The 26,771-nt window shown below is 58.0% G+C and overlaps 1 protein-coding gene across 1 annotated transcript in view; it reads right to left on the reverse strand.

Annotated features, from left to right (window-relative positions):
* The window catches only part of Plxnd1 (plexin D1), a 40,398-nt gene extending 13,846 nt beyond the window's left edge, over positions 1-26,552 (reverse strand). Inside the window, exons 1-12 of the mRNA XM_076567652.1 lie at positions 25,159-26,552; positions 12,565-12,741; positions 10,358-10,489; positions 10,011-10,111; positions 9,803-9,932; positions 8,093-8,270; positions 7,887-7,995; positions 7,469-7,571; positions 3,083-3,187; positions 990-1,079; positions 711-804; positions 107-261 (exon numbers count right to left, since the gene is read on the reverse strand). Of these exons, the coding sequence (XP_076423767.1) occupies positions 107-261; positions 711-804; positions 990-1,079; positions 3,083-3,187; positions 7,469-7,571; positions 7,887-7,995; positions 8,093-8,270; positions 9,803-9,932; positions 10,011-10,111; positions 10,358-10,489; positions 12,565-12,741; positions 25,159-26,475 (2,691 nt within the window). The 5' untranslated portion in view covers positions 26,476-26,552. The remainder of the gene's footprint in view (positions 1-106; positions 262-710; positions 805-989; positions 1,080-3,082; positions 3,188-7,468; positions 7,572-7,886; positions 7,996-8,092; positions 8,271-9,802; positions 9,933-10,010; positions 10,112-10,357; positions 10,490-12,564; positions 12,742-25,158) is intronic.
* Between the last annotated feature and the right edge of the window lie 219 nt (positions 26,553-26,771).

Here is a 26,771-nt window from a genome sequence, read left to right on the forward strand (position 1 = left end):
AGTGACCATCCCCATTAAGACAGTAGCCACAGGAAGTGACCTATGAGCCAATCTCATAGCAATGGGTGCCTGTGTGTCAGTAATGCCCGGCATGGCATGCGCTTACCGATCGGATCTCGGGGGCTGGGCAGGTGCCGGGGAGCGGCGGCAGGGGCCCTCTCGGGCGACAGCCGTCACTCCAAACACAGAGGTGACCCAGGTCCTCACGGCCCAGGCACTGGGAACAGTCAGGGCTGCCCACAGCACAATTGTAGACCTCAACTGCGGACACAGGACAGCATCGTCAGCCTGAAGCGGGGCCACTCTGGGGTCAGCGTCCTTAAAGTTCTTGGCCGGCTCCTAACTATGCAGCCAGGTCCAGTCCCCGGCCTCATCAACACTCCTCCTCCTGGGGACCCTGTGCGGAGGAACTACTGACGCCCCATTTTATAGACCAGACTTAGAGGAACTGGCTCACTGAGTCCTGGTCAGTCTTGCAGTAAGGGCTGTGGCCTCCCTTGACCCAGGGACAACAGGGCTCAGAGGTTCAGAGGGGGAGGTAAGGTCCTGGAGGTACACGACTTGGTATAAGGCTGGCCACAGCAGAGGGGCCAGCCCAAGCGTCTCAGCGAGTGTGTGGGCACTTACGGGGTACGATGTTTGTGGCTGCTGGGGGAGCCCCCACGGCTGGGCCCCTCCCAGTGGCGATGGGGGATAGGTTGGACACTCACCTGTCATGGGGTTAGGGCTGTCTAGGAATCTGTCCGGCGGCCCCTTCAGCTTCAGGCTGAGTGGAAACACCTGGCTCTTCTGGGTCGTGTGCAGCTGCAAAATGAGGAGGGCGTGAAAGGCGAGGAGGGTGGGGTCCGGGTCTCCCGTGGGGGCAAGGGTGTCACCAAGATGGATGAGGGCAGGGGACGGGGGGGACCAGAAAGCAGAAGCACGTAGGGTGAGGAGGGAAGGAGGCCGAGTGGGTCTCCTCTGTGCCCTCCTGGGGTCATGCCACTTACCACCACTTGGTTGCAGCGTACCAGCGAGTCATTCACCCACACGGCCTCGAAGCTCTCTTCCAGCCCAAAGCTGCACTCCAGGGAGGTACCCTGCAGACAGGGCAGAGGCTTTACCAGCACCCATCCCTCATACCTCTATCAGACCATGGCAGCTGCCACCCTGACAGGTGGGCTAGGGGGGACTCCACCAAGCTTTTGCCCCAGAATCTCCTTACTGGCCATCATGTCAGGAACTGCAGACACTTGAGGACTCTGACCCATGACTCCGACAGCCTCCCTATCACCCCCAGTGGCCCACGCCAGTTCCTGACACCCCAGCTCCAGGAGACCTGACTTGCCCCTTGGACTGGGTCCCTGGTCTCTGCCCTGTAAAGTTAAACCATAGACACCCTGTCAACCTCCATGTGGCATGTGCCAGGGCTTCTGCATGGGCTGGTATTCTTTTTACCATCAATGAGAATCCCAAGTGTCCAAATTCCAGCTGCAGAGCCTGTTTCCCCGAGGCCCCCTTGGATCAGGGCGCCCCATACTGAATCCTGCCCTCAACAGTGAGGAGGTGCACCCTGAGGGACCTGTTCTGTTCCCAAAGCCTGCCCTGCCCTGCAAGTGTCCTGTTTCCACATCTCCTCACCAAATGGGGAGGTCCTAGCTCTTTATACACCTGTAAGACCAGCAGAAGTTGCTGGAAAGCTTGGGTTCCCCCTCCCATAGGCCCAGCTATAGATCCCGCCTTTACTTGTTCGTTATGTGACCTCAGGCAGGTTGCGCTGCTTCTCGGAGCCTTGGCTTTCTTAACCGTATTATGAGAATAGGTCTGCTGGGCAAAGCACAGACCCTATGTTTTATGGCTTACGTATACAGGTGTCTAATGTGTGCTTTGTTATGGGTGGTATGCAGGAAGTGCTCAATAAATGTTAACACATTAAGCTAGGCCCGGTTCCTCCGTCTCATCTTGCTCCCTCAAGAGTAATATCAATAAATATTTGCTGAGTGACAACAGACCAAGCCCCCAGCAGCCATGTGCCAGTACTTCCTGTTTACGTCCCTGCCGCTGGCAGATGTGACACCCTGAGAACAAAGCAGGACAACCTCTTCTTCCTGGGGTCCTGGCCGGAAGCTAACAAGGGGAAAAGGCTGCTGACAGGGCCCAAATGCTGGTTCTGTTCGCAGCGCGCGCGCGTGCGCAGAGCTGGAGGTGGGTCCCCTCCCGAGGACATGGCCGAGCAGCCTGTCGCAGGGCTGCCCAGCCCCACGCTCCCAAGGCGATCTAGAAGCATGGTCAGGGTGAGGCTGGTGGGCAAGGGGCAGGCAGGGGGTGGGGATTCCCACGGCTGGTAAAAGCGGAGAATGAGCCAAGAGCCACACAGCTGGAGAGAATCAGCCGGGGCCAAGTTGGGGCTAGAGCCTCCCCACCCTGCTCCTGTGACCCACCAGGCCCTGGCGGGGTAGGCCTTTGGGTGGAGGGCAGCTCCACCCTGGCCCTCAAGAGCTCTTACCCTGTAAGAGGCTCCCTGACACATCCCAGATGCCTGGCACGTGGCCCCCACGTGTGACAACCGTCACGGGCCTCAACTCCAGCGTGGCAGAGACAGATGGCATGTCCCAGGAATTAGGGAGGCTGGCATCCTTCCAAAACTCATCAACCCCCCTCTGCCACATTCCTCGGAGCGGTGGGGAGCAGGGATGGGCACATCCCCTTCCTAAACACCCCTTCCTCCCTCAGCGTCCCCTCTAGACCATGGGAATTAGGGGCATGGTCTCTTCCGGGAAAGACATGGGAGCCTTGAACTGGGCCAGTATGTTCCACAGAGCTTGGAGCACCCAGGGTCTTGCTCAGTCTGGGCAGGGCAGGCGGAGCCCACATGGACCTCATCTACCCGTGGACTTCGTGGTGCCAGGCAGAGGGCTGGGCCCCTATGCCAGGGAGCCTCCAGGGCAGGAGTACTGGGGTGTGGGCCAGGGTTCCCTTGGCAGCTGCTGGCGGCCTGCTGTCCGCCATCAGCCTGGTCTTAGACCGCTGGAGTGGAGCTCAGAGAGAAAGGCAGGGTCACCATTCTGGGCGCCGGGACAGACCTCGCTCAGCCTCTACTTACATGGACGAAGGTGGCACTAGTCAGAGGCACCAGGATGTCCTGGGAGCCACCTGTGGGCACGGGCGCCAGGGGCGAGGGCAGGATCTGGGGGCAGTCCTGAGGGTTCTGCAGACCAAACACAGGAGGGGGTCAAACAGGATGTTACAGAGCCCCCACCCCCAACACACAGTTCTGCCCCCCCCCAAGGTGCCAGCAGCCTTCACAGCAGCCGCCGCCTGCAGCCCCACTTTCTAGATGAGAAGACAGAAGGAGCAGAGGCAAAAGGTTCCGTCTAGGTGGAGGCTGCCTCCTTGATGTGCTCCTCAGACCCAGAGTGCCTGGGTGTTGGGGGGGGGGTGAACTCTTGGTGGCTGGGGTCTTTGGGACTCAACTTCCCAGGGCATAACACTGGGCCAGACCTGAGCCAGAAATTGCCCCTGTGGCTTTCGGGGACCATACCCCACTGTGCAGAAGAAACTAAGGGGGGGCAGAGAAGGCAAGGGCTGTGGACACACCCTCTCTACATCCCTCCGAGCAGGATGTTGGGGACCATATCTGTACTGGAGCTTCAAGGTCCTACGTATTCACACCTCAACATCTGACCTACTGGGGCCAGAAGTTACAGGGCCCAGGAGCAATCATGCACCCTGGGGCCACCAGGACCCTCTAGCCAGGGACCTCCTGGTCACATCTGGCAGGGCACACGGATTAGGGTTAGGGCTGGGCTGGGAGAGACTGTGTGCACCTGACATCACCCTCTGGGACAAGGCCCTCTTCTCCTGGGGCACTGTTTTTCCTCTGTTCTTTCTCTCTCCTCCTTCTCTCCCCCGACTCTGTCTCTCTGGACACAGGGTCTCACCATGTTGTTCAGACAGGCTGGCTTCAAGGACTAGGGTCACAGGCGTGTGCCACCCCTCCCATCAGCAACTCCAGCTCCCCCCGCCATGTGCTTGCCACGTGCCCCAAGCTGGCCTCAAAGTTGCCTTTTCCTGCTTCCGCCTCCTTGGCGCTGAGATTGCACACGGGTGAGCAGCCACGGGCTACTTCACATTACTATTAGTTCCTAATCGCACAGGGGATATTCCCCTTGGGAGAACCCCAGCCCAGCCAGACCCTGAGAGGCTGCCAAGGTACTAGCAAGAAAGCAAGAACAACGGTATCAGGATCCTGTGCTGGAGTGACCTCACATGTATGAGGACCCTTCCAGCCTGAGAACCCGATACCCGTTTTAAAGACAAAGAACTTGCGTCACAGTGAGGGAAAACAGCTCACTCCAGGCAGGACTCAGGAAAGCCTTTCAGTGAACACATGGGGCCACCTAAGAGTCACCTGTTCCCTTTAACTGCCTGTAATCTAGACCACCAAAATGTGAAGAGCCACACTCTGAGGTAGGTGTGTGGCTGGGCTGAGTCCTGACCTCCTTCTAAAACTCCACGCCCCTGTCCGCGCTCTCTCCCACGTCCACCTGTGGCCTCTCAGCCTCACCATCTGCCTCTGAGTCTGGCCTGGCCTGGCCCAGCCCTCAACAGGCTCGTGACGGGGAGACTGACCTGGATCCTTAAGCCCACCCTGGCCTAAGAGAACCATCCAGGCAGCAGATCAGGGTCCTGTAACTGGACAGTCTCAACACTACAACTCCTGTGGAACCTCCAAGGACGTTGTCCAGTTCCCTGGACTGGGCGGAAGGGGTCCCCAACCGGCCTCAGTTGCTGAGAGCACCTGGCACCAAGAACGAAGAACCTGTCTGAGCGTGGCATCCTCCGGAGGGTTAGGGGGCCCCTGATGCCACTGTTCACTCCTGGGTCCAGTGGTGCTCTAGGTGAACAACCTTCTCACTGTTCACTGGCATTAGCTGATTAAGTCCAAGGACCAGAAGCCAGTCTGGGTTTTTCCTTTAAGAGGACATGGACCTCCCTTTCCTGTTTCCACCCAGGCCATCAGATGGCTCTTCTCGTTTGCTGACCCAACCTGCAAGCTTGAGAAGCTGTGGCTGGCCGCACCTAGAGTGGGGATGAGTGGGCAGAAGCGGGGGTGGGGTGGGGTGTCAGAAACTACCATCAGGTAGGTGTGCGCAGAACCTATTCTAGTTCACGTAGGTTGGCACTGAGCCTCTCCTTGCCTGGCTGGAACTGCTGGGGAGCTAAGTGGCCAGGATCCCAAACGTGCCATTGGAAAAATGGAGCTGCAGGAGTTCCAGAACTCCTACAGTGTCTCCAAGCTCAAGAGAAAAAGTCCTGGCATCCATCCCAACCCAGCCGGCAGTGATGGACCCCCTGACCCAAGTCACTCGCCGGGGCCCAGCCCACAGCCCCCGATGGCTGTCAATTCCCATCCATCCACCCAGTCACTGGCTCCAGCACTGTGCCACCCTGTGGTTTGGAACATGCCAGGCTCCGATCCAGCTACCACTTCCCATTCTGCTTCCAAAGCTTGACGTCACACTGCCCTGGGAGCTCCGCCCTCGGAGAGGCAACACCAGCCTGGAACACCTGGCACTTTGCTGCCTCCGTCTCATCCCTGGAGCCAGCCCTGGCAGCCTCCCCGTGGGAGCCGCGGGGACCACACACACATGGCTGCATGCACAACCTGCAGTGCCTCCCTTCCAGGAGCCAGGGGTCCCGGGAGGACATGCAGACCCTCTGGCCGCCGTCTGCCCAGGAGGCCTGGCGCCTCCACAGCTAACTGGCACTTAATTAAATGCCAAGTCGAGTACTGGTTCAGAGCCTTGCACAGGCCCTGCTGAAGCTGCCTCTTCTCCTGCCAGATTACGGTAATGTTCTACGACAGCCCCTCCGGGGCCAGCCCACTCCTGCCCTGAGGGAGAGCTGCAGACCTGGAGAGAGCAGGCTGACCGCCAGTGTCCGACACGCCTCCCAGCTGGTGAGCTCCTATGCAGATGTCAAGACCCTACACAAAAGTCCTCTTGAGAGAAGTCTCTCCTGGTCACCCATACACAGTAGCCACCAGCTTCTAAAATCATCTATGTGCCAACTACAGGGCTGTTGCCCTCCTAAAGTAATTCCAGCCCTGTGGCGGGCCTCGCTTTACAGAGGAAGAAAGGAACAGAAAGGGTCAGGAGCTTGCCTGGGATCACACAGCACAAGTGAGAGCTAAGGCTTTTGGCCTGAGATGGGAAAGACAACTACATCTGACTGGGTTCTCCCCAGTGCTTAGCACAGACTCAAGTATACAACAAGCACTCAGTAAGTGCTGAAGGACTGTAAGGAGGTCCCTGGACCTTCAGGTTGGCATGTAGAAGGCGGATACAATGGACACTTCTGGTCTCCAACCGACACCAGCTCCCTGCTGTGTATGCAGCTTAGGGTTGTGGACGAGGAAGTGCCACAACCCAGATGCCCCCGACCCCAGAGCCATGGGGATGTTGGATCTGTGGACTATATCCTGACACCCAGTGCTTCCTCCAGTATGGTCATGGGTCACTCCTGGCCTGTCAGTGAGGGCCCCTGTTCTGTGGGCACTCTGTGAGCCAGACGTGGTTGCTGCATGCTACTGAAGGCTGGCCCCCATTTGTGGCAGACAGGGCTTGATGGCATTCTCCAATCCCAGTGCCTGAAGCTAGGCTGCCTCTGAGACTCGTGACCAGCAGTCTGGTGACTTAATCTGGTCGAGCACCAGGGGCCATATGAGCCCCCCAGGGTGCACAGCCCTGACCTAATGCAAGGAGAAGATGGCTGAGCTCAGAACACCACTATTCACCTGCCAAGTCTAGGGAATTTCGTGTGTCATCCCTGAAAGAGGGAGGAGCCCTCCAGGAAGAAGTGAAATAACATAGGAACTGAGGCAGGGTCTTAGCACCCAATTCTCGGTTTCAAAGAAAGGAGAGAAGGATTTAGGTTCAAGGCCCAAGTCTTCTGCATTCCAGGTAGATGGCTTTGAACAAGACGCCTCCTCTCAAAGCCACAGGGACAAAGGCCTGCTGAAAACATGTGATAACAATGTTCCACCCTTAGCAGCAGGTGTGGGCTACAGCCTGGCTCAGGCTTTCCAGGAGGCCACACTGTAACCCTGAAGTGTTGGTTTCTAAGAACTGGGAGTAACCCAGTGAGATTCAAAGAGGGAGTGAAAAAAGGCAACCAGCTTGTCCAGCCACAGGGGATCGGTTAAACACGCTGTGATGAGACCCCTTGTCCAGCCACAGGGGATCGGTTAAACATGCTGTGATGAGACCCCTTGTCCAGCCACAGGGGATCGGTTAAACACGCTGTGATGAGACTCCTTGTCCAGCCACAGGGTATCGGTTAAACACGCTGTGATGAGACCCCCTCACCACCATTAGTGCCAAAGACTGTGCCGGGACCAAGAGAAGCTCTCACCATGGAAACCTTACAAACAAGAGAAGCAGGTACTAAAGCCGAGGGGTGGGGGTGTACCCGAGACAAGGCTTACCGTGGGGTCTGGCGAGCCCTCACACTGAGACTGATTAGAGACACAGGTGTGCTGCTGGGTACACCAGAAGCAAGGCCACTGCGTCGACAGGCAGCTGGTGCAGCTGGAAGACAAGGGAACCTGTCAGATTCCTGCTCCCACCCCCAGCTGGGCCCCAGAAGTCTGATCCCAGTGTCTTGGGGGAAGGAGATGGATGGACCATCTTGTAAAGTAATGAGCTCCCCACTGTGAGAGGCATGCAAGGAAGGCACAGGTAGTCTTCAGTTCCCTCTGCCTCTACCAGTCTAGTGTCAGCTTGCAGGGGCCTGGCCGGTCAGAGGCTGCTCTAAGCAAGGGAAGGATGCGGGGCCCTGTCTGTGTGTGTCCCAGAGTCTGCAGCTGTTCTCCAAGCGGGGGCCTCCTCCCACTGCCCACTCACGCTGTATGGGGGTACACTTGTCCAATTCGGCTGCAGTCGTAGATGGTGAAATTGGCCGAGACAATGTTGCGTCCTTTGACCCTTACAGACATCTCAACGGTCACGTGATCTGGAAAGAGATCAGGGATACAAAAGGTCTTCATCCATAGCCAAAGCTGGGACGTCAGGGTCCCATCCTTGGGCTGGCATCACAGCCTGGCACTCACCCTGGCCAGCAGGAAAAGATGGAAACTGGGCCCTGGGCAGGAGGTTGCAGTAGGCAATCTGATGGTCATAGGCAGGGCCGGGTACCCTGGCCACTGTCCGAACATCATTCCCATAGTCACAAGCCATCTCCATACCGCTGAGGCTAGGCAGGCTGCCTGAGATCTGCAAGATCATCCCCTGGGGGAGAGATGCCCTCAGGTGAGGCCCAGGCCACGCCCCTAACAGATCCCATCTCAAGAACATGCATGTCTGATCCTGCAGAAAAGGGTTCCCGTGAGGGAATCCGAGGCACTCTAGGGGAAGTAACCCTTGGGCTTCAGCTTTCCCTTTTGAGGCTACTCATCTCAGAGATAACAAAGGTTCTGTAAACCAGGTGCTGAGACATAGCCTGGAATCACAGCCCTTGGGAATCTGAGGCAGGAGGATTGTCAGAAGTTCAAGGCCAGACTGGCCTACAGTCTCAAAACCAGAAGGGCTCTGTAGCACATGGTTGCTATGACCCCACTCCTCACCCCCAGACACGTGGACCTCACTCCTACCTCAGGGCTGTTGTAGAGCAATCTTTTTTGTACACCGTGAAGATGTGTTGCTCTTATTGGTTTAATAAAGAGCTAAATGGTCAATAGCTAGGCAGGAAGAGCTATGGGTGGGGAAGACAGACTGAGAGAACTCTGGGAAGAAGAAGGGCGGAGTCACCAGGAGATATGGGAGAAGCAAGATGAACATGCTGTGCTGAAAAAAGGTACTACCATGTGGTAGAGTGTAGATAAGAAATATGGGCTAACTTAAGTTGTAAGACATAGTTAGTAACAAGCCTAAGCTACTGGCCAAGCATTTATAATTAAAAAGTCTCTGTGTGGTTATTTGGGAGTTGGCTGGTGGGTCAGAATATTCTGCCTACATAGGGCCTCTGGACTGTAGTTTCCCATCAGGCTATTCTTCCTCATACTCACTCTACCCCCTCTCCCAGCCCAAGGCTGGCTCTGTATTGTTATCCTGCCTACCCTTGCACCTCACCCCACTCTATTCTGCATACAGCACCATCTCTACATTTTACCTGCCTATTCTCTCCTTCTAAGAGCACATCAGCTCCTCCTGGGCCAGGACTGTCTCCAGAGTCTGAACATGCATGGCACCCAATACGCACTCAATACTATGTGAATGGACCAGGGGATGAGTGAATATGTCTACCCCAGGCTGCCAGGGATAAGGTCAGGGCTGATAAGGTGATCTGGTGAAGTAGACTGGCTGGACCCACCCAACCCCCACTCCCACCCCCGGGATGACCTAGGAGGGCCCTATCCTCAGAGGCGTCAGTAAGGATAGAGCTGGGAGAGACTCAGGCTGCTGGACCACCCACCATGCTGCAGGCATGGCTTTGCTGGCCCTAGCCACCACCCGCTTCTCCGCCATAGCAGGGATAGGTGATGGCTGCTAGCAAACCCAGGAAGGGGACAGAGGGACCTGACTCCCCATCTAGGTGTCCCCACTCAGCATATTCAGAAACCGCAATTGAAATACCAGCAGCGGCCCTGTGCGCTGCTCTGTCACCCAGGGTGCGTGGTCCTAGCTGTGACTAGGTCCGCCAAGAGTCCATGACCGGGGCCTTGAAGAGGTGGCCCAGCCACGGGGGTGGTGCCTGGCCCTTGCTGTGAGCTTGAACTTCCTAAAGCCTGGCTGTCGCTTTGTGCTGGGGCGGCTCCACTCACCGTGTAGTCCCGGCGCACATCGATCTCAGAGGGCAGCACCGTCATGGCGGGGCAGCGGCCTGGGCCCTCGCTGGCACTGGTCCAGAAATGCGGCTGGCTGGAGTTGGCGCAGTCCTGTTGGAGGGTGCACCTGCAGGCACCGTGGGGTCAGGTCCTCGGTCAGGGCCACCGCCCCCATCCCTCCCTGCCATCACGGCAGGGTCCTCACCGGGTCTCCAGAGTGCACCAGCCACAGTAGGCGTCGGCTGCGCCCACACAGTCCCCGCAGGTGGAATGCACCTCACATGCTGCAACCTTCACTCGGGCCACCTGAAGGCAGACGGGTCCCAGCTGAGCAAGGTAGCCCCCCCCCCGCCCCCCACCCCCGGTGAGGCTAGGGTGGCTAAGGCGGGAGGTGTTAGGTGAGGGCATGTTGGGGAGACATGGCCTCCTTGAAGCATGGGGCCCCAGACAGGAGTGAGCAGAGGTGGAGGTGGGGAAGGCGGTGGCCCCGGCAGGAGGGTCAGCGTGCGCAAAGGCCCTGCACCAAAGCCGTCGGGCTGCAGCTCGCCTCACCTGGTGGGATGTCATCAAGTACAGGAAACCAGGATCCACAGGGTCAAACTGCATGATGTGGTGCACAGGCTCCCCATAGGCCACCGTCAGCACCCGCCGGCTTACCACCTGCATGCTCTCGTTCAGGCTGATCTGTGGGAGGAGAGGCCATTACCTGCTCATGCCAGGACCGCCACCCACAGGGTCAGGCTACCCCAGGGTTGAAGGGAAAGCCAGGCATTTAGGCGGAAGGGACTTGTGCACCACACTCTCATTCTCACGCACCCCGTAGCGCCCCCACCAGGAACTCTGCTTGACTCCAGCACTTCCCCCAGGGATATGCGTAGGCTGCCGTTTCCAAAACATTCTCTGGGAGGCTGCTTGAATCCGGGTTCTGAAGTAAGCTGCACTCACGTACAATCCATATGCGCTGCCCCCCCCCCCAGCCTCAGTTTACCCAGTGAATAAGAGTCATGGAGGAGGGCCACCTGTCCTACAGGGCTGAGGGGATGACAGTGAATAGACAAGCAGAGTCCTGGGCAAGGTCCCAGGCCCCTCTGAGGACTGGCAAAGCCCGGCCATCTGTGTTCCTCCCTCTCATGCCCAGCGTGCTGGGTGCTCAGGGCTCTATGCTGTTCATCTAAGGGCTGGTGGTCTGGACCTCTGCGGCCTCCCACTCACTCACCTTCCTCTGGGTTTCTCAAACCTGCAGAGGCTCCCTGCAGGAAGAAGCTGGCTGCGGCCCTCAGTGCCTTGATAATCCACACAGCCACATCTCCACCTCTTTCTCACTGTGCTTCCACGGTTACACATACACCCCACCACATCCTTTTCATTCTGGGCTGTACCAGGTCACACTGTGCCCTCCCCACACCCCCACCCCAGGCTTAGGCTTGACCTTTGAGATGTCCCAGCTGCCCGGAGGCCTCTTGGGATGCTATCAGGGCATCTCTCTCACACCACACACAACCCCCCCCCACACACACACACAGACACTAATTCATATCTACTTTCTCAATGTTCACTGAGCCCTGGGGCTGGTGATTAAGATAGAAGTTCCAAACAGAGAAAGGGTCAGCAGGAGAGACACCACCCTGTGCAGACTGGTGTGTGACCTTTCCAGGCTGCGCTGTGGGGCGGGCAGGGCCTCCCTGAGTTTATCTCCATCACTGAGGTCCTAGTTCCACACCAAGTACGGCACAGATAAAATTAAAAGTGAAAAGCAATGACCCATATTTAGCTATGTGGTCATTCTGGGGGTAGTCACCTCTCTTGAAGGACCTCAGTGGCCCCCTTCTGTGTGATAGGACTTACGACTATATCCTTAGCTTGGTGCAGAGCGAAATGACATGGCGCCTGCGATGTACCCTTTGAGGCCCTGGGGAAGCAGCAGGTGCCTAATGACGGCAGCTTTGTGGGCAGAAGGTGGAGAGGGCTCTGACCACAGTCCTGATCTGCCTCATTGCTCCTCAATGGATAGAGTCTGAATCCAGACGAGACAAACTATGCCCTCAGGTCACACAGCCTGGAACAGCCGTCAAAAGCAGGGGCCACTCATCTGGACCACAGCACTGAGCCCTGATGGCCACCTCCTTCACCCAGCAGGGGACAGGAGCGGAGTGACATGTGTTGGGGCCCTGGGTCTTCACTGCCCACAACTGGTGGTTCCATGCCAGGCTTGTAGGGCTCAAGCCCCACCCCCATCCCACCCAGGCAGCTGCCAAAGGGAATTAGATTATGGGCTGTGAGTCAATTAGACTGAGCCTGGTGCGGAGGCTGACTCTCCCCACAGAGGGAGGTGGAGAGGCAGCGGGCAGGGGTGGTCCCCTGTGCCCACCCTGCCCTGGGGTAAGCGAAGCAACTCCTTGCCCTTCCTCAGCTCTGGAACTTGCAGGGTGGTCACCAGCATGGTTAATCCAGAAACTGGAACCCTGAGGTGGTGGCCAGCAGGGCTGTGGCCTCCCTCACTGAAGTCCCACAGTGACTGCAGCCAGCAGGGAAACTGAGGCCCAGAGGGAGCATGAGTGTTGCAAAGGTCAAGAAGCCACTGCTGGGCAACAGGCCCCAGGCCAGGAGAGATGCTGACACAGGATTGCCGACAGCTCTCAGGCCAGGTCTTCCCCTCCATGACAGGCCACTGTGGAGCCATGGAGGGACCAGCCGAAGAGGACCGTGACACCGGCCCTTCTGTGGCCCACCCCTGGGGGGCTCCCATCGGACACGCTTACCTTGATGAGCCTCCCTGTGGCAGTGCCGAGGAACACGGCGGTGTAGTTATTGGCACTGGCCACAGCCACAGCTGTGAGCCCCGGGGCACGGAACACGGGCGATGCACTCAGTGGCTGCAGGATGGACAGCGGGTGCTGCAGGTGGGCCGCACCACAATCCAGCTGCTCCAGCTGCAGCTGCGGAGACCAGGCAGGTTAGACCTCAGCTCTGGAACCTTCTCTGGCTCCCTGCTTACCCACACAGCCGGATCTCGGCTCTCAGCCTCCGCTTGAACACCGGGCACCCCCTATAAACTGAGGCCAAGTTTAACAGATCCCCAGACCCCACCCGGGTCTGCTGACCTCGGGTAACACAGCTGCTCCTAGGGGATGACTGTGCTTAAGGTGTGTGGGAACTGGACGGGGTGTGAGCGAGGCAGGAAGGCAAGACAGGATGGCGAGTTTGGCTTTTAGGAGACTAGTGCTACAGTACAGGGGTACACAGTTGTGGTTTCAGACACTGGGAAGAAGCTGAGGCAGGAGAGTCATCCGACCCTGAGAATTTCAGATCACCCTGAGCAATACAGCGAAATCCCAATTCAGAATAAAAGACACGGGTGATTGGAACTGGGTGACAGCCACACACCTGGCCACATCACTCCTCCTGGGCAGCCCTAGCACAGGCCAGAAGAGCCCAAAGAAAGCCACCCAAGGTCCCCCCTTGCCTCAGTTCACCTACTGACACCCAAGAGGCATCCCTGTCATCTCCACTGTGTTCTCTCAAAGTTCTGGCATTTGTCCCCACCTCCTAGTTTCTTGGGACTCTTTCTATATGTGTGTGGGGTGGGGTGGGGGAGGTGGAGCCTCAAACTCAGATAAGGGGTGGGGCTGAGGGGCCCTGGGCTAAATCTCATGGACAAAAGGTGTCCCGGAGGATGGCTATGGGTGACATGTCACTTGGCTTCTCTGAGCCTTGGTTTACTCAGTTATAAAATGGGCACGTGTACATACTTCCCTTAGGGGTCGGGACAAGAGCAATGGTGGCCCGAGCTTGCAGAGGGCTTCCCCGACCCCAGCCTTCAGTGCCCTCAGGTCTCCATTCCAGCCATCTAACCGAGTCTGGACCTCCCAAGCCAGCCAGTCCTGCCTCAGGGCTGTCTTCTCTCCCTTCCCATTACTGTCTGCCAGGTTGTGCACAGCAGTGTTCCCATGGGAATATGTCCCAAGTCCTCTGGGAATGTCAGAAAACAAAAGGACCAAGCCTAACTAATATGCACAGCTCAGTCCCACATGTGTCTCACACGAGTTTATCAGTAGGAGCCTCGATAACGGAACAATGGCTGACTACGGCAATGCAGTGTGGTGGCGTGGGCTCTGGCTCACACTCCTACTGCACCGCAGACCTCGGCAGCTTTACGTCAAGAATTTCCACTCTTTCTCCTAGAGTGGGCACTTCATGGCTTTTCTGTGGTGCGTCCAATAGCCACCATCATGTATTTGTACTTTAAGAAAAAGTAAGGGTCATTCCAACAGAGCTCTGGCGTTGGGGGACGGGAGATCAGTAACCATGACTCCCGAGCAACTACCAGGTGGGTAGCTTAGGCAGGGTGGAAACGCTGGACATAGCTCAGAGTCAGATGCAAGGTAGGCGTAGAGAGCGCAAGACTCCATCGTGGTACTCAGAACGGCAAGCGATGTCAAGATTATGAATTGTTTATTTCTGGGATTTTCCATTAAATACTCTTGGACCTTGGCTGACCAGAGGTAAGGGCAAACAAAATCAGTCTACACTCTAACTGGCTCCTTCTGACCTCTGCTTCGGGCCCAACCCACTCGCCTTTGCCCTAGATGTACGTGAGCTGAGATAACCTTGGACATGGGTGCTGAGCTGTCCCCAGGCTGGGCTCCTCCCCCGCTGTCCTACAACACAATGCCATGGCCGGTCCATCCCTCTGAGGCCATGTCTCCCACAGCTTACATAACTTTCTCCAGTGAATACAGATTACTTAACTTGCGTCATTAAATAAGTTGTTTTTTAAATTAAAACTGTAAACCCCTGCTGTGGGATACGAGCTCCGGGATATCCCAGGGGGGGGGGGTGGCGGCTCTGGGGTTCTCTGCTGAGCCCCGCTGGGCTGCCCAGCTGGAGTGGGGGTCCTGGGAGAGGCAGAGTGGACTCTGGGCTAGGGGTGATTTGTGGGCCACAGTGAGAGGGGAGGCAGTGGAAAGGCTGGGAACTGACTCCCGCAGCCCGCCCTGACGTTCACAAGCCATTAATTCTGTGCCGAAGGAATTTTCGAAAAAGCCTTTCCCCCAACCTTTTTTTTTTTTTTCTCTTATCCTAAAAATAAAATCTTAAAAAAAAAAAAAAAAAAATCAAGCTACAGCGAAGTGAGCATCAGGGTCTGGAAGGATCTGTGTGGTGAGGGAAGCTGCCTGCCTGGGCCAGGAGCAGGGCTGGGAGACGCACAGAGGTACTGAGCATGGCCTTGCTGAACTTGGTGATTGAGGAGTGGACCCCAGGGACTGGGATTTCTCCCTTAGTGCCCCATTCACTGAGGCGGCCCCCACAACCCCAACCTATTCCTAGATCTATGTGGCACAGCACACCACCATCCCTGTGACACCGTCACACCCTGTGACACCCTACTGTCCCCAGGGTGTGCAGAGGCCATGGGATTTCATCCTGCCGGCTGCTCAGGCCCCTGGCCTCCGTTCTGCCCACTGCCCACACTTCAGGCCAACCACACGGTTTCTCTACAGTTCTTGAGACACGTCCACTCCCCTCCCCCCCCCCCCCCCCCCCCCCCCGCCCCATCCCTCTCCACCGGTCCTGCCCTCAGCAGCCAGTGTCTGCCCAGACTTCCCCTGGCACCTCAGGCCCCATCTCCACCCATGTTTGCTCTCCAGGTAACCCAGGCTGCACCGTTTTAGTCAACCTTCAACTTGAGACTCCAAAAAAAGTTCAGGGATGGGAAGATGGCTGGGTTGGACACCTTGCTCGGCAAGCACAAGGCCCGTGTTCATCCCCAGAACCCATAATTTAAAAAAAGAGTTTGGCCGGGCGGTGGTGGCGCACGCCTTTAATCCCAGCACTTGGGAGGCAGAGGCAGGTGGATCTCTGTGAGTTCGAGGCCAGCCTGGTCTACAAAGCAAGTTCCTGGACAGCCAGCCAGGGCTGTGACACAGAGAAACCCTGTCTCGGAAACAAACAAACAAACAAACAAACAAACAAACAAACAGAAGAGAGTTTGGTGGCGAAGGCTTGTTCTCCCAGAGCTCAGGAGGTGGAGACATGTGGACCCTGCAGTTCACTGGCCAGCAAGCCTCGCCTGCTTTGAGAAATCTGTGAGGCACGTACCCATCACATGCGTGTGTGCAGGTGAGCGCACACACGTGTGCACACACACTTCTCTGTGACACTACTGTACTGGCCAGCACTTCTGTTTATTTGGGTGTCATATGTTTGATGGATTCCTTTGTCGTACTCTTGGGTGAATACTTACTAAAGGAGGGAAATTAATTTTGACTGAGATGTAAAAGATTATGTTCAGCGGCTTCCTTTTCAAGCAGAGGGATGGAAGGCTCTGCAGCCATGGGGTGCTAGAGAAGCATGGAAGAAGACAGTTCACTGTAGGCCCATTGTGTGTGTGTGGCACAGGGCAGGCAGGTGTTCGGGCCAAGACAAAGCCTAGCAGCTAGCTCTGTTTCCTGTAAGATCCTCAGTTTGTCCCTCTCTGAAATGGGGTAGGTAATGGCCGCTGATTGCAGCTCTTCCTGGAGAGCACACAGCCCCTCCCTACAGAGCTGGCTGCCTCCTGGGGCCAAGCTCAGCGCTGCCCACTCTCCATTAAAGGGCTGCCCTATTGATCTCACTCCCACAGTAATTGCAGCTGAATACAGCTCCTCTCCCCCAGGAAGCCAGCTGCAGGGGGGCTTTAGTGTATGCCTGCCATATCCTGCCCACAGACCCTGCCAGACCTCCATACCTCTGCAGTAGGCACTCAGAGGAGGATGAGACATGACAACCGTGGGCACCGTAAAGGCAGTAGGTTCCATCTCAGGTGCCTATGGTGCAGCTGGCTCTGGCCTGGGGACACCTCCCTGTCTGAGGCCCAGAATGGAAGGCTCACAATGGCTCACAGGTGTCACCTAGCTGATTGTGGGGTGACAACAGCTACTGGGCTGCCCAGAATCCTCCACTCATCCCCCCACCTCCATGGCAACCAATAGGAGGCTTTCTTCTTCTCTGCTGTGCTGGGGTGGAGCCTGTCAGATGGGGGAGGGGCCTCCGTGAGAGCCACACCCCATCCCACAGGGAGTTTCTGCAGCCAGCTAAGGGTGGCACCCCAATACTACGGCCCCTCTGGCAGTTGGACCAAGGCGGTGCGGGATGTCAGCAAAGAGGACTGAGGGAGGGACACAGGGGCTGCCCTTCCTGCCTTTGTAACTTTCCTATTAAGTTGAAAAGTAGCTGGGCGGTGGTGGCACACGCCTTTAATCCCAGCACTTAGAAGGCAGAGCAGGTGGATCTCTGTGAGTTCGAGGTCAGCCTGGTCTACCGAGTGAGTTCCAGGACAGCCAGAGCTACACAGAGAAACCCTGTTTTGAAAAACTAAACACACACACACACACACACACACACACACACACACACGTGCCCAACTGCAAAGTATGCTATGATCCCCCCCGCAGCTCAACAGCCTCCAGTGCGTCTCCAGTGCAGTCAGAATAAACATAAGCCTTCAAGGGCCCGCTCAAAGTGACCCTGACCTGTGACCGATCTGAGATCCAAGCAGATCGGGGCAGGGTTCTCCTGGGGGTCCAAGGACAAGGGCAACCACAGCAGGCAGGAGCTTCCTACAGAGCCCAGCAGTTGGGGCACTCTGTTCCTGGCCTTACTAGTTATCTCAGGAATAAAAGGAATATTCTGGAGCTTGCACTTCACCTCCAAGAAATCCAGCCCTAAGCCCCCAGCTGCCAACTTCGGCACGTGCTGCCCTTTGGAACACGCTGTCTCCATATAGGCAATGCCTCACCTGAGGGCAAACTGTGGCACAAAAAGATTGTACCAGCTCTGGCTGGGGGACGGGATGACAGACTCAGCTCTGGAAGGTTCTCTCAGAGGAAACTGCTGCTGCTGAGAAGCCTCCCAGGGCCACCAATATACATCCAGGAAACATACATGCTCCTGCTAGAGATGCCCAGCACAAAGGCGGACAGCAGATACCTTGAGACACACAGCCATTTACTGGCTTCCTCATCTGTGAGACTGGGATAGAAGCACCACCTGCCACACAGGACTGCTGGAGGCGCCGGGAAGCCTGAGCACTCACAGGTGGCTCTGGGGACATCCGCAGAGTGAGTGTCCCCAAGGATGAGTGAGCCCTGCCAGGTGACCGCTGGGCACCCACAGCAGTCAGGTGTCTGCATGAGCTCCTGGGTTAGCACCCTCCACAGCAGACGCGTGGTGAGCTGATCGGCTGCTGTCCGGAACCTGAGGGGCTGACTCGGATGGAGGTTGTTTGGCTACTTGGACACAGCTGGCCAGACACCCAGCTCCTTCTCCAGACTGTTTCTCATTCTCTGGCCGGGCCCTGTCCCCAGCACCCCCCACTACTGTCCCCAAGGGACCGTGTGGCGCGGGCAGGCGGAGCACTGTTTCTCCGCAGCCTGAGGCCCTGCCCCCCAGCTAGCTCCAGCAGGCAGGCCTCCTCTAACTAGATGACTCTCGGCAGCTTCCTCACTGCCAGGGACCGGCTGCGTCTCCTGGGCTGGCCACTGCTGGTCCCCGTTGGGCTGGGGACCAGATGGAGTCTCACACCTCCTCTGTAGCACAGCCGCCTTCCTCTCTGGCCTCCTGTAGTCCCGTGCCCGTCCCGGGGGCACTGACACACCCCCGCGCTACTCAGGCAGGTCTGCTGGTTCTGCCGTCTGGGGTCCCTAATGCTGCCACCATCACAGTCCCTTGGAGCTGGGAAGCCCTTGGGTGCCAGCTGGAGAAACTGGGGCCCACCGCATCACGGCAGAGCGGGCAAAGAGAAGCTGAGATAGCCCATTCAGGCAGCTGGCCAGCGCCCAGCTCGGCTCCAGCCCCAGGCCTCCACTCAAGGCTACTGAGTGCAGCAGCTCCGTTATTTACTGATGGGGCCTGAAGTGCTGTGGTGATCGGCCCTCTGGGGCTGTGCAGGCCTTGGACCAGAGCCTCAGGCTTCCTTCTTCCCTAGCATGTGATTTATGGTGTTTGGGGCTGAAGACGGTACATTGGGAGGGCCACAGCCCGGATGCCGGAGAGCTTGGCGGCTTCATGGGTCAGCACCCGAGGCAGCCACTTCACCTGGACCACTGGATGTCCACCTGGGTGGCCCAACACGGGCCTGACAAGAGGAAGCTGTGTTCTGGGGTAGCCGGGATCCCGTTCTGGCACTCAGAAATGCTCCTGGGGATGTCCCCACTCAGGGACAGCTGGTTTCCATGGCAATGCTCACACCATTGTCAGAGCTGGAAAGGCCTTCGGGAATCACCTGGTGCAGCCATCACGGGGGAATTTCGCCAGCACCCAGTGGCAGCCAGGACTTTTCCAGAGCCAATGGGCCATGAGTCCTCATCTTCTAAGGCCACACAGGCTACCCAGGGCCAGCAGGATGGTGTCTAAAACCTTGATCCACAGACAAGACCCTGTGTTCTCAGCTTCAGCTCTACTGCCTAACCCCACCTTGTCTCTGCCTTCCTTCCCTGCCGAGCCATCCCCCAAGTGCTGTCCAGAGCCACTTCCTCCAGGAAGTCCTCCTATGCTCAGATGGGGCTCAGCACAGAGCAGCACAGTCCTGAGTGTTCTGGGATTCGGGGATACCGGAGCAGGGTCTACCTTCTCCCTTTGGGCCATCCACAGGGTTGGCCTGTGTCTAACCCAGACACAGGCCAACAGAGGGGCAGGAGCCCCACACCTGGGGGTGGCTGGAGCCCCACACCTGGGGGTGGCTGGAGGGTTCTGACTCTAACCTAGGGCAATTCCACAGGCCTCCTGGAAGCACTCACTGCTACCTTAGGCCATTCTTAGGCTCCATTTCCCCACCTTTAAAATGGGCTCATTTTTAAAGTGCTTGATGTAGAAGCCTAAGACTTCGTTCAAATCCCCAGCACCTACATGAAAAGCCGGGTAGGACTGCTTTTGTCTGTAATCCCAGCTCTGGGAGGCTGAGGCAAGAGGATTCTTGGGAGCTCAACAGCCAGCCAGTCCCGCCAAAGATGCTCCAGGATCAGTGAGAGACCCTGTCTTAAGGTGGAGAGGGACAAAGGAAGACCCAGGACGCTGACCTGCAGCTTCTACAAGCTCATGAATCAATGCAGATGTAGATACAGCCTTTTTACTGGATTTGGGGAGGTGGAGTTGGGTCGCAAGGCGCTTTGCAAACACCTGGCACAGAACACCCTCTCAAGAAACCTCACCAATTACAAATGGACGCTTGCATTTTAGGTGGCTGAATGAGGGTCTCTGTCAATTTGTGGTCCAGCTCAGACCCCACAGCAACCGCCAGAACTTGAGTCACACACGAGCTCTCCAAACTTCATGAACAAAGCTACCCAGCCCGCTAAGAAGAGAAGGCCTCTGCAGTGGCTGTGTCCTGGGCCAGAGCACCCCCTCCCTGGGTAGTCTCTCCAGTTTGTCTCCAACACAAGTGACTCAGGACCCCACTGGCAAGAACAAAAGGAACCTGTCTGGTCTGCATCCCTACTGTCCAGAAAAACACATTTACATGCTCCCAGGGGCTGGGGCCCTCACCCCTTCCAGAGAAGAGACAGTCCTCCACTTTTTGTTTTGGTTCTGTTTTTAGGCCTCACTATGCAGTTCAGGCTGGCCTCCACCTCACAATCCTCCTGTTTCGGCCTCTCAAGTGCTGGGATACAGTTATGCAACATCAGAGATGAGTGTGGCCAGATGCTCTCAGGTCCCTCTGTGCTCAGGAGGCTTTGCAGGCAACCCTTCTGCACATGCGCAGTGGCTTCACCCCACCTATCTATCTGCCAGGAGCTGTGGTGCCCAGCATCTCCCAGGGAATTGCCCAAATGACCTCATTCCAGCTATGGGGGAACCCAGGAGAGAACTCAGAGCTCTCAGCTGACCAGTCATGCTGGTCACAGGGAGTCCAAAGCCAGGCAGCCGTCTGGTGATCTGGAACTGCAGAGTAGCCGTATGACCCTAGCCAGGTCGCTTGCCCACTCTGGGACCCAGTTTCCCCCTCTGTGAACCTCACTGTCTGAGGACGCTGCCAGTGAGAACTAGGCAGTGACAAGCACGTCCCTAGCACCAGGTATCAGGTTCTTGGTCTGCCCAACGCCCCCTAAAAACAAACAAACAAACACAGGAGAGGCCCTCAGCTTCCTCAGTTGTCCCAACCTCCTGAGTTGATGCACAGCAGGCACTGGCCGGACTCCTTCAGTCTGTCCGCCCCACTGAGCTCCACTGGGAACGGGCCTGCTTACACTCACTACACTTCTCTGCCTCCTCCCGGCTCCCTCAGAGCCTGGTGTGAGCTCATCAGCTGCGAGGATCCAGCCCACCCTCCTCTGAGCACCTGCGGTCTGCTCCACACACCCGCATGCTGTGCTCAGATGTATCACCCACCTCCCCCCACCCCCACCCCACCCCCCCCCCCGCCACCTGCACCTGCTGTTTCCTGGGTGCAGCATACACACGAGAGTTTTTGATCCACATCTTTGAAAAGAGGCACAGACTTGCCTTTAGAACGAGAAAGCACGGAGCACAGAGAAGGTGACTGACTGGCCCTGGGCTGCAGAACTGAAACTCTGTCAGCTTTGTCCCCGGGGTAGCCAGACACTCTCAGGATGGGAGGACTGTGGTCCAAGCCCACCTGTCTTTCCAGAGGAGGTCTTCCTAGCCAGGCCCTCCCCTAAATCCCACCAGGGTCTCTGCTTGCCTCCCTGACCAGGGGTACTGACTTCAACTCCCCTCCCAAACCTAAAGCCTGTCTTGGAAGCTCTCGCTCTCCCTACGCCACCACCTGCCATCTCGGCCCTGAAATTGGTGTAGAAAATACCTTCCTGAGCCGTGTGCCACCCACCGCACGCCTGCTTTAAAGCCGCCTGGGGATTTTTTTTTCCCTGTCATTACTATAAAAAGACACTCTGAAAAAGCAGACCTGGCATCTGCTTGCTGTCCTGCCACTGTAGTACACACGCGTCATGGTCACGTAGAGGCGAAAGGTTCAGAGAAAGGAGTCACAGCCAGCCAGCCCCACCTTGCTATCTCTGCCTCAGTTTCACCGCCGATAGCACACAACTGCCCAACATGCTTTCCCTTCAAACACACTGTGGTGTGAGGAAGGGAACCCTACCTACCTACCTACCTACCTGCCTTCTTCCTTCCACCTGGGGCTGGGCAGGGCAGGCTTTGAGGGGCCCAGCCGGCCACACCCGAGGCACAGTCCTAGCCGTTGTCCTGTGGCCGCAGCGCAGAGTACAGGCCCAGCACAGGGCAGGTGTCCAAGAATGTCTCACCCAGAGCATCTTGACTGCTGTTCCTTCTGGGTCCCTCCCTGCTGGCCATCGTGGGCTTTCTAGATCACACAACTGCCCACTCCCGTGTATGGTGATGGGCAGTGTGTGTATCTCATCAAATCCCCACAGCATCCCTAGGTGTGTTTAAGATGATCCCATTTGGGACGAGGATATAGTTCAATTGGTACAGCACCTGCCTGGCATGCACCGAGACCCTAGGTTTACTACTCAAAGCCACATAAGCTGAGTGGGGTGGCACATGCCTGTAATCCCATCACTCAGTAAGCCTAAACCTGGCCTGGGCTACATGAGACCCAGTCCATCCTTAGGTCCCTGTATTGTCCAGGAGGCCAGAAACCAGGGAAGTAACATGGGGGGCCCCAGAAAGCAGGTCTCATAACACTGGGGGTGTGATAAATGTTCAGGGGACCCACCTGGGGCTGCAGGTAAAGGTGGTGGGGTCTTACAGCTCCAGAGCAGGCCTGATGAGGACACTATTTTCCAGGACAGCCCAGAGCCCAGCTAAGCGCTAACTGCATCCCCAGGGGTGAGAACAGCACAACCCACCAATGACTGCTGTGCACTAGGCACCATGCACTTGACTTTGTGGTTAACTTGCTCATTTGGTCCTAATGCCTCTGGGAGAAGACTGTGTGCATGGTCCTAATGCCTCTGCAGAAAGACTGTGTGCATGGTCCTAATGCCTCTGTAGAAAGACTATGTGCATGGTCCTAATGCCTCTGCAGAAAGACTGTGTGCATGGTCCTAATGCCTCTGAAGAAAGACTGTGTGCATGGTCCTAATGCCTCTGTAGAAAGACTGTGTGCATGGTCCTAATGTCTCTGTAGGAAGACTGTGTGCACGGTCCTAATGCCTCTGCAGGAAGACTGTGTGCATGGTCCTAATGCCTCTCTGGGAGAAGACTGTGTGCATGGTCCTAATGCCTCTGTAGAAAGACTGTGTGCATGGTCCCAATGCCTCTGGGAGAAGACTGTGTGCATGGTCCCAATGCCTCTGGGAGAAGACTGTGTGCATGGTCCTAATGTCTCTGGGAGAAGACTGTGTGCATGGTCCTAATGCCTCTGTAGGACAACTCTTTGCATGGTCCCAAGACTGTGTGCATTATCTTAACTTTAGGGTGAAGAAAACTAAGGCTTAGAAAGAGTCTTTTGCCAGGTCAAGGTCACACAGCCAGGCAGTGACAGACTTTAAGCAGGGGAGCTGGCAATGGCTTGACAAGGACAGCAGGCAATGTGTCCTGCTACAGGTCCAGCCCCAGGGTAGGGGGTGGGGACTATCTGGGGGCCCTTCTAGGGGCCCTAGCCTGTGTCCACAGTCAGGCACTGGGTAGAGAGAATGCAGCAGACTAATGTAGAAGGGCCCCAGCAGGGATATGCTATGTGGCCTTGAGGTGAGGAGCAGGCCTAAACTACACTGCCCTAGGGCTATTTTCTTTGTAAAGGCCCTGCCCCCTTGGGAGGAGGGCAATCTAGCTGCCTTCAGCCTGGTGAGTCACTGTGGCGGCCCAGGGGGCACCAGGGACCGTGGGAATCAGGACAGATCTTACTGGAGGGGGAGGGGAGAGGCAGCCTGAGGAATCCCACAGAACCCTTCATCAGCTAGGGGCCCACAGAGGGCTGCCTCCCCTGCCCACAGAGCTTCCCCCTTCCTACCGTCCCAGCCTCCAGATCCAACCGGGCGCAGCCATGGAAAGGCTGCAGCTCTGTAGAGAAGTATAGTGGCTACCCTCACCCCAGCACTGCACAGGGGGCCCTGACCCTGCCGGGCGGGCGGCAGGGCTAGAAGCTTCAGACAGTCCATTGGCCTCTCACTCTCAATGACCTTTCTGGTGAGGGTTCGACCGGCAGGGTGGTGGGCGGCTGTTGGAGTCCGCCAAGAGAAGGAATCTAGGCTTGCTCAAAGCCCCAGTGTTAGGGACGCCCACGGGAGAGAGTCTTGCTACCACTGGGGACCACAGGAAGGGATAAGAGAGGGAGCCTCAGCGAGAACAGAAGGCTCGGCTTAGCCCTTTGCAGTGGCGTTTTTGGGGTGGCAAATGAGGACCCACAAGCCTACCTTCTGGAGCAAACAGGAAGTGAGTTCTGCTGTGAAATCCTTCCAGGGGACTGGCTGCACCCAAGTCACCCACATGGTGACCCCTAACCTGGCCCTCTTGCCGCTGCCCACCCCCAGGCCCCACCTCATCCTCAGCTCTGTAGTTCTCTGTTCCAACCAAGATTCCCTGCCAAAGACTCCTTTCCATCTCTGCTGGCCGCATCTCTCCAGCTGGGCTGCCTGGATGCCCCCATGGACACAGACTGGGGGGCAGGGTGGGGGGAGATAGCTTGAGTTCAGGCCCCGCCTCGGCTAGTTCTCAGCTGTGAGTCTCTTAAAAAATCCTTAGACCTGCTTCTTCGTCTGTATGTATAATGGAACCGAGAACAGACATTTGTTGAAGACAGGACACTTGACACACTAAGTTAAAAGTTCACAACGTTGGTGGTCACTCCAGGTCTGCCACGCCACCTAATAGGTGCACAGCTTCTATTTGTCCAGTGGAAGTTGGCCTTGAGCACACACCTGTTTGCCAACCAGGTGACCTCTCCAGGGAAGCAATCACTTCCCAAATACCAGTGTCTCCCGACAGACACATGTTCCCACGGGGAGTCTACATCCCTGCAGGTCTCTGCTCTTGGGACCTCCAGTGGGTGCCCCCGGCCCATACTTAGCCCTTCCATCCCACCCTCTCCTTATCTTCAGGACTCTGCTGCCACACCCATTCACACACCCGCCAGGGTGCCGTGGTACGTCCTAAGGGCACCCACAGTCTCCCTAAGCACACTCTAGGTGTCACTCCCTCTCAACTCAGCACGCACCTGTGGTACCCAGCTGCAGACCTGAGCTATAGGTGCTCTGTCTTCCGGGAACACAGGGGTACCTTGACAACGCAGACGCCCCCCCTCCCCCTTAGGTGTGTGCACCTGTGACCCAGCACACTCCCGGGCCAGCACCACTGCCAGCAACCAATCCTCCGGGACATCTACATCCCTGCGTACACAATGGATCCCCGCACAGGCTCCCCAGGCCCCGGCGTACCTGTATGTTACGTTTATTCTCGCAGGACGGCCCGGTGCCCTGCACCACGCTGTCCAGGACCGCCACCACGTCGGGCGCCGGCTCCACGAAGCAGGCGGTGCGCGCAGCACGGATGGCCGCCTGCACGTCGGCGAAACGAAAGACACAGAGCGCGCCCGGGGCGTTGCGGGCACCTGGGGCGCCCTGGGGCCGCTCGAAGACGGCGAAGAGCTGCTCGCGCACGGGGAAGACCGACACCAGGCGGCTGTAGAGGTCACCGCGGCCCGCGCCGCCGGCGCACTGCAAACCCAGCTGGATGTAGGACTCGGTGAGCTTCTTGGCGTCGCCGCCCGCGCCGCGGGGCAGGCAGATGCGCGCCAGCAGGCTGCGCGCCTGGCTGTCCTTGTCGCCCGCACGCGCCTCGCTGTTGAGCGCCAGGTACGCGTAGGGCTGCGCGCCGCGCGGAGGCGCCGCCGGGTGTAAGAAGGCGCTCACGAAGCCCAGCTTGTACTGCTCTTTGGCACCTTGCTTGATCTTCAGGATGTTGTCGTCGGACGGGTTGAGGTCGAAGGTGAAGAGCTTGGCCAAGTTTCCACGCGCGTCCAGGGAGCGGATGGCGATCTCGGGCGTGTTCTCGAAGCGGTGGTCTTCCAGGCTACGGTTGCGCGGGAAGAAGGCGCTGCCGTAGCCGGTGTACGTGGCGCCTACAAGCAGACGGCTGCCCCCCGTGCCCGTGGCCGGCGGCAGCACCAGCCCCACGGTGGATGCATTGGGGTGGTTGGCGGCCACGTTGAGCATGCTGGGGAACACGGTGACCGGTTCGGCGGGCGGCGCGGCAGGCGGGAAGCGCACGGCCAGGGCCGAGATGTTGCCCCGGCGCCGCAGCTGGCACAAACCCTGGTAGATGGAGCCGCACGCGACCACCAGACCCTGGCCAGGGTCCAGCTGCAGGATTTTGTTGTAGTTGTCGGTGAGGCGCCGCGGGTGCTCGCACGAGGCCTGCGGGAGCTGCGGGGCGTGACACAGCGGGCTGTCCGGCACGGGGCCCACGGTCGCCTCGGCCTCCAGGCTCAGGTTGGCACTCGACAGCTGATACAGGCGGTTCACAGCCGCGAGGTACACGGTGCCCGCCGCGCCGTCCAGGGCGAAGTTGTTGGTGGGCGTGGGCGAAGGGAAACGGCGCTGGATCTCCAAAGCGCCGGCCCGCGCCGCCCCGAGCAGCAGCAGCAGAGGCAGCGGCGGCAGACCGGGGCCCCGCGAGTGCTGGCGCGGAGGCAAGGGGACGGCCGCGGCGGCCCGGGCGCTAGGGGGTGCGCCGCCCGCGGCGCGACGAGCCATCCAGGCGAGCGCGGGCTGCGCGGCGCGGCGAGTGCATGGGGCGCGGCGCGGCCGGGAGCCGGGAGCTCGGAGGCGGCGAGAGGCGGGGGGCGGGCCCCGGCGCCCCGGCCCGACTCTGGCGCGCCGCACAGCCCGGGGGCGGCTCCGCGGAGACCACGCCCCCAGCCCAGTTCCCCGCCCCAGACGCCGGGCCCACACCCTTTCGCCCCGGGCCACGCCCCTGGGCCACGCCCCGCCCCACCCCCCGGCTCCCGGTCCGGGTCGCCGGCCGATGCTCCCAGCGGTTGCAAGTTCCC

Source organism: Peromyscus maniculatus, chromosome 3, assembly GCF_049852395.1.
Source record: "Peromyscus maniculatus bairdii isolate BWxNUB_F1_BW_parent chromosome 3, HU_Pman_BW_mat_3.1, whole genome shotgun sequence".
Taxonomy (NCBI): domain Eukaryota; kingdom Metazoa; phylum Chordata; class Mammalia; order Rodentia; family Cricetidae; genus Peromyscus; species Peromyscus maniculatus.